We start from the raw sequence: 11405 nt of genomic DNA on the forward strand, positions 1-11405 counted from the left end.
AGTCAAATATGTCATTGACTGACATATTTGGCAGCCAATAAGAATTTACCCCACCTGGGAGATCAACGAATCAGATTCCGATGTCCCAGACGAACGGGAAGTTTACAATCGTTGTTGACACACGAGCTACACACTTAGGTACAATTTCTTAGCGAAAATTGTTGCTTTTTGTCTAAACAAAGAAAAGATGGTTTGCGACAATTGTAAGTACGACCTTTTCAGGAGTATTAGCATTTCTGTCCGTAAAGCATGTTATAACGCTGACGTTAGAAAGCGATGCTGTGTTAGCAGATGGCAGCTATCTTAACGTTACTCTGGCTAGTTAACGTTAGCTGATTCTGTTTATCTGAGCAACAGTATCTAACTAGAAACTATTGCAGAAGGCTTGTTTTGTTGTGTAGTCTACGTAATTAGCATGCCCTATTGTGTATCCGAGAACGAACGAGAAGTGTTTGTGTGACTCCTGCAGCTAGCAATGAATTCCCACCTCTCATCTGCCCCATCTTTTTTCTTAATTTCTCCTATTTCTTAACTTTTCTTCCTCGTCCTCTATCTCTTCTCTTTTTCTCTTAGGTGAGAAGAAGCTGGGCAGGGTGATAACTCCAGACACCTGGAAGGATGGAGCGAGAAACACTACAGGTAGAGTATTGTAGTTACAGAATTTTGTATTACAATGTTTAGAATTCTTTGATACTCATTATTCATTACAGTATTGTATTATTTTTATTAGAGAGCGGTGGGCGGAAGCTGAATGAGAACAAGGCTCTGACATCTAAGAAGGCCAGGTAAGACCCTTGTTGTTGTTGTTGAATGATGGGAGCGGGTTGATGTTGTATATGGTCAGTAATATGTTACAGTAATATGATTATGTCAACAGGTTTGATCCTTATGGGAAGCCAGGAAAGTCAGGCTTTGGCATCTGCAGAATCTGCAAGAGCTCTGTTCACCAATCAGGATCTCACTACTGCCAGGGCTGTGCCTACAAGAAAGGTACTATATCTACCTAAGCACACACACCATGTTTTATTACATTTTGGTTGCTCTTTCAGAAGCAAATTGTGTGACACTTTCACCTGATAACAATCTCCCTTATCTCCCTTTTTCAGGTATCTGTGCCATGTGTGGGAAAAAGGTTCTGGACACCAAGAACTACAAGCAGACCTCTGTCTGACAGGCTTCTGACAGGCCACCAGGATGAGAGGGGAGGGGGGGGGAGAAGATAGAGGGGGAGGAAGGTGTGCACGAGGAATGACGACTTTATCCTGTTGTTTAGACCCCCTGTCTAAAACACTCATAGCAGAGTTGCAGTCAAGGGGTTTTTACTCTGTGTGTGTGTGTGTGTGTGTGTGTGTGTGTGTGTGTGTGTGTGTGTGTGTGTGTGTGTCAGATGTGGAGCAGGGTTTCCCTCCCTATTGTAAAGCTCCTATAATTTTCAGCTTTGTAGCAGCAATACGTGGCCAGCACTGTTCCACACACCAAATCGGAGACTACTTTTAGTTTTAATAGCTGAACTGATGGTTTCTCTCCTGTTGTGTAAAATCTGCTCTGATACAGGAGTTTCCTTTTATTGATTCTTTGTGAATTATATCAAGTGTTGTGTTTTGAGTGCATAAAAATATTCAATATGTAATGGCAATGACAGGATTATTTATTACTTTTGTGTAGTTTCAGACGAAAAACAAAAGCATAACAAGTATGTCTGTTCAATGTACATGGTCTTCTTATTCAGTAGGCATGATCACGAGTCATTACCCTCTTCTGTGTCTTGCCGTGTTCACGTGCTAGTCGTTTTCTCTGAGATTTCTGACTGTCTAACTGGTTTAACACAGCACATGTATAACTACAACCAGCTAGCTAGTCAGAAATTTCTTGAGTTTCCTAATTCCGACTAGCATGTGAACGTGGGATCTCTGTCAGCTCTATGCCCCACAGGGATTGGTTTAGAACCTCTGACATCATCATGATGTGACACGACATGCTGTAACTTCCTGTGCAACCCAGGGTCAGGTTAGAGAACAGAGGTTGGCTAAGTCATTGACATTTAAATGTCCTGTCTACCCTCAGGCTCTCCACTCTACCCCACCATACACACATCCAGCCTGTTACACAGAAAGGAAGAGCCAAACCACTACCGTCGTAGTGATATAGTTTTACTGAGAACACACGATTCATGAAAACAAATATGGCAACATAGAGAGAGGAAAACATTGTTGCACATATTAAGAAATAAACACAGGAATACTTTCCTAATATTGAGTTGCACCCCCTTTTGCCCTCAGAACAGCCTCAATTCGCCAGGGCATGGACAACAAGGTGTCGAAAGAGTTCCACAGAGATGTTGGCCCATGTTGACTCCAATGCTTCCCATAGTTGTGTCAAGTTGGCTGGATGTCCTTTGGGTGGAGTACCATTCTTGATACACACAGTAAACTGTTGGGTTTTGAAAAACCCAGCAGTGTTGCAGTTCTTCCAACAAACCGGTGGGCCTGGCACCTACTACCATACCCACGTTTAAAGGCACTGAAATATTTTGTCTTGCCCATTCACCCTCTGAATGGCACACACACACAATCCATGTCAATTATCTCAAGGCTTAAAAATCCTTCTTTAACCTGTCTCCTCCCCTTCATCTACACTGATTGAAGTGAATTTAAAAGGTGACATCAATAACGAATCATAGCTTTCACCTGGATTCACCTGGTCAGTCTGTCATGGAAAGAGCAGGTGTTCCTAATGTGTTGTACATCTATAGTAGGACATGGGGGGGGAGGTAATAAAGCCTATTTGTGGGAAAAACATTATTCTGATTTGCTGGGCCTGGCTCCCAAGTGGGTGGGCCTATGCCCTCCCAGGCCCACCCATGGCTGAGCCCCTGCCCAGTCATGTGAAATCCATAGATTAGGGCCTAATTTATTTATTTAAATTGAGTGATTTCTTTCTATGAACTGTAACTCAATAAAATCTTTGAAATTGTTGCATGTTGCATTTATATTTTTGTTCAGTATACTTATGTACAGTAGACTGTTTTAAGATTGTCAGGTTTCTAGCTGAGGCTAGCTGAAGCCACCGATTTTTACACACACACACACACACACAGGTCAGGGGTCAACATGCAGTTGGTCACGTTCGACTGTTGATCTTCTGAACCCCACACATCACTAGATACATGTGTACGCACAGACACACACATCATTATAATATACACACCAACACCAGAAAAGCCATGTTTCACTCTCATGGATAACGTGATTAACGTGATTTGTAAGTCCAGAACTTCAAGCAGCTTAAAGCAGTTTGAAACACATCCCGAGTTGAGTGAGAGAGAGAGTGTGAAGTACTCACGCTGCCTCTATAACCACGGGAACCAGCTGGCTGTAGTGCCTCAGATATCACCATGGCAATCTGCTTGGTCAGATGCTCCTGAACTGGGGAGGGGAACAGGGCACATGAACACAATATTGGATTTTTCTTCCAGTAATGTTCTATGGTAATATGTGTATGTATATGTCCTTTTTACCATATGCACTATGTATGTGTATGTAAATTAGCGTGTGTGATATTTCCATTTTTTATTTTTAATACATTTGCAAACATTTCTTAAACCTGTTTTTTCTTTGTCATTATGGGGTGTTGTGTGTAGATTGATGAGGGAAATAACAATTTAATCCATTTTAGAATAAGGCTGTAACGTAACAAAATGTGGACTTGAAAATAGCTGTGCAGCAACGCCCCCATCCAACCTGATAGAGCTTGAGAGGATCTGCAGAGAAGAATGGGAGAAACTCCCCAAATAGGTGTGCCAAGCTTGTAGTGTCATACCCAAGAAGACTTGAAGCTGTAATCACTGTCAAAGGTGCTTCAACAAAGTACTGAGTAAAGGGTCTGAACATTTATGTAAATGTAATATTTCTGTTTTTTATTTGTAATAAATTAGCTAACATTTTTAAAAACCATGTTTTTGCTTTGTCATTATGGGGTATTGTGTGAATATTGATGAGGGAAAGACACGTTTCATAAATTTTAGAATACGGCTGTAACGTAACAAAATGCAGTGTTGTAAAGTACTTAAGTAAAAATACATTAAAGTACTACTCACAGTTTTTGCCGATTGCTAACACACTGAAAGTGAATGCTTAGACAAAAGCATCAAAACCTTAACTTTTGTAACCATGCCTTAAACAAAGGCACCAAAGTACAAACACATTTTCTGCTTTGCACTTTGTTTGCAATTCTGCAACACACCTTGCACTTTGTTTGCACTTTGTTTGCAATTCTGCAAACAAACTGGCAAAACACTACACACTGTTTCTTACATTATACACTTGGTTCAAGAATTACATTTCTTGCAATTAGTGGGAAAACACACATACCTGAAATTGGCAACACCCAGACGAAAACATTTATACAGTAATTGAACACCAATTAGTCTGAGCCTTAGCACTACAAATAGACCTCAGGTAAGCTCACCTCTTTTGTGAGAACTTTGCAAACATGGAGGCAGCGAGAGGAAGAGGGAGAGCGATAGGAGGAGGACGACGACAAGAACAAAGAAGGGGACCAGGCAACAGACGGAGACATATTTCCGACGACATTAGGGCCAGACTCATGGTCTGACGTTGAGGGAGGCAGGGCAGAGTCCAGCCCAACCTGAGTCGCTACACGGTAGCGTGTCTTGAACTTTCTACACTAGACTGTACCTATGTAATTGTTGCACATCATTCTGTATCACAGTACAATACAATGGAGTCCTACAATATTAGGTCTATGCTCCTCAGTGAACCAAAAAAATAGGTATAGTACTGTGAAGTACATGTAATACAGTTGCGATGTTACCATCCGCCTACATCAACTACGAGAGCAAATCATCGCAGATCACACAACATTCCATAATATCAACCGTGTCAGTATGTCAAGACTTTTGTTGCTCCTTTGCACCCCAGTATCTCTACATGCACATTCATCTTCTGCACATCTATCACACCAGTGTTTAATTGCTAAATTGTCTGTGGCGGCACCTGCCTTGCCTGTAACTTGTAGTTTTGACTGAATGTGTCTGACCAAATCCACCCCCACCCCCATCCTTGTTTGAAAATGTAGGTATTGTAGTCCTGTGTTTTGAGTTACACCATATTCACGGTACAGTGAATGCCTTTTCTGTTAGAGTTCTGGACTTTGATGCAGCTGCACAGCCTCATGAGTTGATTGTCATTGATGAAGCTGGATTCAATCTATCTAAAACCAGTCGTCGGGGCCGAAATGTTATAGAGCCGTTGTGAATGTCCCTGGGCAGCGCGGGGGAAATATCACCTTGTGTGCCACCATTAGTCTGCAAGGAGTTCTCCATCACCATGCCTCCCTAAGTCCCTACAATACTGCAAACATAATCATATTTCTGGATGCACTACATAATGCAGTTGTACAGGACGGACCAGAGCAGCCCAGGTTTGTTGTCATCTGGGAAAATATTAGTTTCCACCGGGCTGCTCTGGTCAGGGACTGGTTCACCAACTACAATAACATCAGTTGTTTACTTGCCCCCTTACTCCCCATTTCCCAATCCGATTGAGTAATTATTTTCGCCTTGGAAAGTGTGTGACCGCCAACCACATGCCCGCTTGCCTCTTTTGATAGGGCGTTGTGAATGGGGAATGCAGATGGAGGTAAGCTTCCAGCTCCAAGGATCATGGGTTCAATCCCAGTATGCCGCAAGCTCCAAGTCCAAGGATCACGGGTTCAATCCCAGTATGCCGCAAGCTCCAAGTCCAAGGATCACGGGTTCAATCCCAGTATGCCGCAATCTCCAAGTCCAAGGATCACGGGTTCAATCCCAGTATGCCGCAAGCTCCAAGTCCAAGGATCACGGGTTCAATCCCAGTATGCCGCAAGCTCCAAGTCCAAGGATCACGGGTTCAATCCCAGTATGCCGCAAGCTCCAAGTCCAAGGATCATGGGTTCACACATTTTTGTTGGTTTGTTTGTTTTAACCCTATCCCAAACCTTAACCCTCAACCAATCTGAATTAATTCTGAAACTTAACTGTCAAAAATAGACGTTCATCCTCCCCCCTGGACAAACGTTGAATACTGAAGTCAGACCATGAGATCTTGTTGATGATATACAGTGATGATGATATACAGTACAGTGAGGAAGGGAGACACAAGGAGAGAGCTTGTGATAAGAAGTGTGACTCGAACTGGTCTGGAGTGATTTTCTCATGGTCTGGGAGCGGTTAGGTCTGGGTATTGTCCCTCTGTTTGTTTGTGTCTGGGGTGAGACAGGACATTAGCAGTAGGGCTAACACTATAAGCCTAAAAAAACTGAAATAACACTAACACCAACACTCCGGTAACCCAACACTCCAGTAACATTAAAGGCGTCAGCATGCTTCAGTTTCGCTGAACCGAACGAGTGTACTCACATACTCCCTTAAAAGACCTTCGCTTGAAAAATTAGAAAAAAAGTGGCAATAGTACTGCTTGTCTATTTTGGGATGCCGTAGCCAGTATACTCTTCCTCAAAATAGTCCGAATTTATCATAATTAATAACAGATTTCTTAGATTTTTTTTGACGTTTTTTGCCGAGGAGATCTTAGTCGCGCAATTTTACATCTAAGATGTTTGTTACAGTATTTCTCAATGAAAAAATGTGCATGAAAACGAGTCGTCTCATTGAATGACATACTTTATTGAAGAATCCCAAAGTTTGACCAGTCACCCACGAAGGGGCGTAGACTTCGGCTACCCTCAAGAAAATATTTTGTGCCCCGAACAGCCGAAACAAAACATTACCGAAGTCCAAAACGAACACAAACAAACAAAATGTAGTCATAATATATGCACAAACTCTTCCGAACTGTTTTGGCTGAGAAGAATGTGGACGCCTTAAGCTCTCTCACCTCAACCTCTGGTCTGAACCAGCAGCATGTTGCTGACAGCTCCGCTCTCCTGGAGCAGTACAGAAGGAGAGGGGGAGAGTTTAGCTTCCTGGAGGTCCGGTTTGACACTCGAATGACATGGGCGGAACATATTAACAGAGAAGTTGTCAAAAGAATGAAACATATTGAATGTGATGCCTTGCCTGTCAGGAATGGGGGGCAGATGGAGTAGAGATAGAGAGATGTTGCAGCCAGCAGAGAGGAACGTGGTTCACACACAATAATATATGATATTATCATCTGTGTTGCCATGGCATTGGTTACCCTGGCAACATAAAGAGGGCAGATCTGTCATTTCTCACCCGAAATAAATGACACACAAACACAGAACATGTAGAGAACTTCACCAGCAAATTATAATCGAGAAGTGTGCAGATTTACTATGTTACATCTACCCGAGTTGCAGCATTACGCTATGTTATCCAAACAAGCCACCCCCCCCTCTTTCTTCTCACACACAAAATAATAGTTCTCACTTTTCATCTTTCTTTCTGGAAATCTGACCCAGTTTGAGGATTTTCTATTTGGAGGGGCTGAGGGAAGCGGGGCTGGATCAGCAGGCGGTTGTGGCCTTACGGTTCGCTGTCGGTGCTGATGGATAGTGAGTGGTAGGCGTAGGTTATGTGGACGTGTAAGTTCCCTGACGGAGAGATGTAACCTAGTCGGCCCTAAAGAATGTCTGTTACCACAGGGCGACAACACTGATTACATAAGACTGGTAGGTTTGTGTGTCTGTGAGAGGGCGAAAGAGAGCGAGAGAGAGCGAGAATGTGAGTGTGTGCGGAAGGGAGTGTGTGAGTGAGAAAGGGAGTGTGTGTGTACATGTTGTATGTGTGTCTGCTTATGTATAATCTGTGTGTGAGTTGCAGCGTGGTGGTGTGTTGCTGTCAGTAATAAAGACGTGACCCAGGACCCCAAATGACTGTTAAGGACCAGGAAAGGAGAGGCCAATGCCTGCAACGTTCTGCCTGAACAAGACACACAGGTAACACACACACACACACACACACACGGTGCCTCATGCCGGTCAGTACCCTTCGGTCTGGGATGCAGCAGCTTGTTAAACCAGCATACATTTCCATTAGTACAGCTCTTCACTGCTCGCGGGTAATCTGACCATTGTTGCCCAACACAAAACACTCCATTTACAGTATACTGTGTGTGTGTTCCAGGTAGCCACGTTGTGTCTGGCAGAAGTGGTTCCTTACTTGGAACTGCTGTCTGACCAATCAAACTTCAGCTCCTTCAGCTTGACGACCCTTGACCTCAGCCAGTACATGAGACAGGACAACGCTGCTGTACAGGCCCTCAACCTCTTCAAGATAAGTGTGTGTGGCTGCATAACTTAGCCGTGCAGCCCTCAACGGTGACGGCATAGTGCGTAAACATGGCAGTTCAGGGTAACACCGAAGATTGTGCCCTCTCTTCTGATGCCACCTTCGGCAAGGTAGCCTAGTGGTTAGAGCGTTGGACTTGTAACCGAAAGGTTGCAAGTTCGAATCCCCGAGCTGACAAGGTAAAATTCTGTCGTTCTGCCCCTGAACAAGGCAGTTAACCCACTGTTCCTAGGCCGTCATTGAAATAAGAATTTGTTCTTAACTTACTTGCCTGGTTAAATAAAACATGTCTTTCCTATTACTATAAACACTACACTGTTGTGTGTGTAGATTGGACCTGGTAGTGTGTCTAGTGAATGAAAGTGAGGTCAGACAGACTCTTCAGGACAATCTGTTGTGGCAGTTCCCCACCACTTGTCCAATAAGTTTTCCCTTTATTTAACTAGGCAAGTCAGTTAAGAACAAATTCTTATTTACAATGACGGCCTAGGAACAGTGGGTTAACTGCCTTTTTCAGGGGCAGAACGACAGATTTTTACCTTGTCAGCTCGGGGATTGGATCTAGCAACCTTTCGGTTACTGGCCCAACGCTCTAACCACTAGGCTACAGCCACACACACAGCCACACACACACACACACAGTGGGTCAGACCCCTGCCCTTCTGGTGTCACACACACGATGCTGAGGGGAGGACAGCTCATAGTAATGGCTGGAACGGAGTGAATGGGATGGCATCAAACACCTGGAAACCACGTGTTGATGTATTTAATACCATTCCACTGATTTCACTCCTGTTATTACCACGAGCCCATCCTCCCCAATTAAGGAGCCACCAACCTCCTGTGAAACACACTGTCTAAGATGTACACACACACACTAACTCTCTAGCACCATCCTATGTTCTAGGAAGGCGCCAGATGCTGTTGAAGGAAGTGTTGATCTCTCCTCTCTGAGACCTGTGGGCTGACTTCAAGTACAGAGAGATGATACAACAATGGATATGAACCAGGTAAAGAGTGTGTGTGTGTGTGTGTGGAGAGAACCATGAGTCCCTGGTGAAGGCGTCGTTTGACACGGTGCTCTCTGAGCTGAGGGAGAAGATGAACACACTGGAACAGCCTGCAGACGGAACAGCACATGAACTGGACACACAATTTAATAGTGTTTGTGTGTGTAGGTCTGGATGCTGAAGAGGAGATGAGTGACAGCGTGTTGGGGTTTTACTTGAAGGTGACCTGTAAAGAGGGGAGGTGTTGGGGTTTTACCTTGTCAAATCCCCGAGCTGACAAGGTAAAAATCTGTAGCTCTGTCCCTGAGCAAGACAGTTAAACAACTGTTCTCTGGGCACCGAAGACGTGGATGTTGATTATGGCAGCCCCCCACACCTCTCTGATTCAGAGGGGTTGGGTTAAATGTAGAATGCTTGTAAGATGTTAATGTGAGAGAATTGTATTTTCTACTTAAAGTTTTACCAAGTCACCGGCACGCCCCCAGGGACACAGACAGGACCTGGCGTCATGTGACAGCCTTTTCTACGTTCAGTATATGAACCCCCACACAGGGTTTCTTTCCCCAGACCAGCTTACCACGATAACGAGAGGGCGAAGGTTTGACCATGCATCCCTCTACTGAACTTTAACCATACCACGTGGTTAAACTATTAGACTATCGATACCGACAGAATAATAACAAGTCTTTGATATTAATTACTAGTCTGCAGCTAGGAATTCGGTATCATTGAACGCGACGACCGACGAAACATCCATTCTATAAGAGACATTAATGAATGTTGATTTGAAAGATCCATTCTAACCAATAGAGAGAGAGAGAACTCTCCAACTGAACCAAACTCTCCAACAAAGATCACGACGACACACTGAGCGTAAATATATATATTGATTGCAATTGTTTCCGAATGAGTGAGCGTTCATGTGCAAAGGATTAGCATATCAATTGTTATAATTATCAACTTTTGTTTAACAAGCCGCCATGCCGGTTTAGCCCACTAGGGCACATTCCTCTACCAATTCTTTGTAACGATAACTACTGTTTGTATGCTTTCTGTGAATTACTTAGTTTAGTAAATAAATGATTTTTAAGACAATTGATGTATGGATGACTTAGTGAAGACTGAGTTCGTGCAGAAAACAATTTACGTTTGGAATGAGACTGACGCGAGGTAAAAATACATCATTAAATCAGAAGATAATCGATCAGATATGATAATATCTGAAAGTTATATTAGGAAAATTATAACTTTGTAATCTGAATATTTTCCTTGGTGCCCCGACCTCCTAGTTACAGTTAAACGATTAATCAGTTAATCGCGTAATAATAATTACAGTTATTTGATAAACATGTCTTCAGTTTAATGATGCCAAAGACACGACAACTGTATGTTTGTTTATTCCACGTGCAACTCTGTGTTGTTGTTTGTGTCGCACTTCTGTGCTTTATCTTGGCCAGGCCACAGTTGTAAATGAGAACTTGTTCTCAACTAGCCTACCTGGCTAAATAAAGGTGAAATAAATTTAAAAAAATAAAAATAGGACCAAATACTGTTGACTACTTTGGTGCACTAAGTGAAATTTGTCTAAATACTTGACGTCTTCAAAATCGGGGGATTAGACCTGTAGTGCTTAAATTTCAAAACGGTAAAACAGATATGTATTAATATGCTCTCAAATAAAAGGTGACATTCTGTACTGTCACCTCATATAAAACATTTGATCTAAAATCCAAAATGCTGGAGTATAGCGCCAAATGAAAACATTTAGCATCACTGTCCAAATACATACGCATTGCAGTGTATGTAGCTCATTGGCTTGTAGTTACTCCAACTTCCTAATACACTCTCTCTCTCTCTCCAGGAGGGAGTATTGTTCCAGTCGTTTCTAGAGGTGAAATCTCTGCCAGTCGCCACCACTACTGACCAGGAGGTAAAGGCAGAGCTTAAAGCCATTAAGGTGGAGGTTGTTACCCATAAGACATCACCGACCTTCTACAGTAGTTGCAGCACATGGTCAGTTTTCCTTTTCTGCGTAGTCTTTCCTCACCATCTTTCTAGTTTCATAAAACATGTAACCATGTTTCCAATAAAAAAAAATAGTGTTCAAATGATTTCAATCGTTC

General features: G+C 42.9%; 1 protein-coding gene and 1 long non-coding RNA gene across 2 annotated transcripts; both read left to right on the top strand.

Moving 5' to 3' along the window:
• Positions 1–68: 68 nt before the first annotated feature.
• LOC115156945 (cysteine-rich PDZ-binding protein) lies at positions 69–1636 on the top strand. The gene is made up of 5 exons (XM_029704780.1): positions 69–203; positions 574–639; positions 731–785; positions 878–990; positions 1107–1636. The coding sequence occupies exons 1-5, from the start codon at positions 188–190 to the stop codon at positions 1169–1171; spliced, it is 315 nt and encodes a 104-aa protein (XP_029560640.1). The 5' UTR covers positions 69–187; the 3' UTR covers positions 1172–1636.
• Positions 1637–9185: 7549 nt separating this feature from the next.
• On the top strand, positions 9186–11393 carry LOC115156979 (uncharacterized). Its single transcript, XR_003868367.1, has 2 exons — positions 9186–9282; positions 11144–11393. It is a non-coding gene; the product is annotated as an uncharacterized LOC115156979 (long non-coding RNA).
• Positions 11394–11405: the final 12 nt, after the last annotated feature.

The sequence above is a fragment of the Salmo trutta genome, chromosome 2 (genome assembly GCF_901001165.1).
Source record: "Salmo trutta chromosome 2, fSalTru1.1, whole genome shotgun sequence".
In the NCBI taxonomy this organism is placed as follows: Eukaryota; Metazoa; Chordata; class Actinopteri; order Salmoniformes; family Salmonidae; genus Salmo; species Salmo trutta.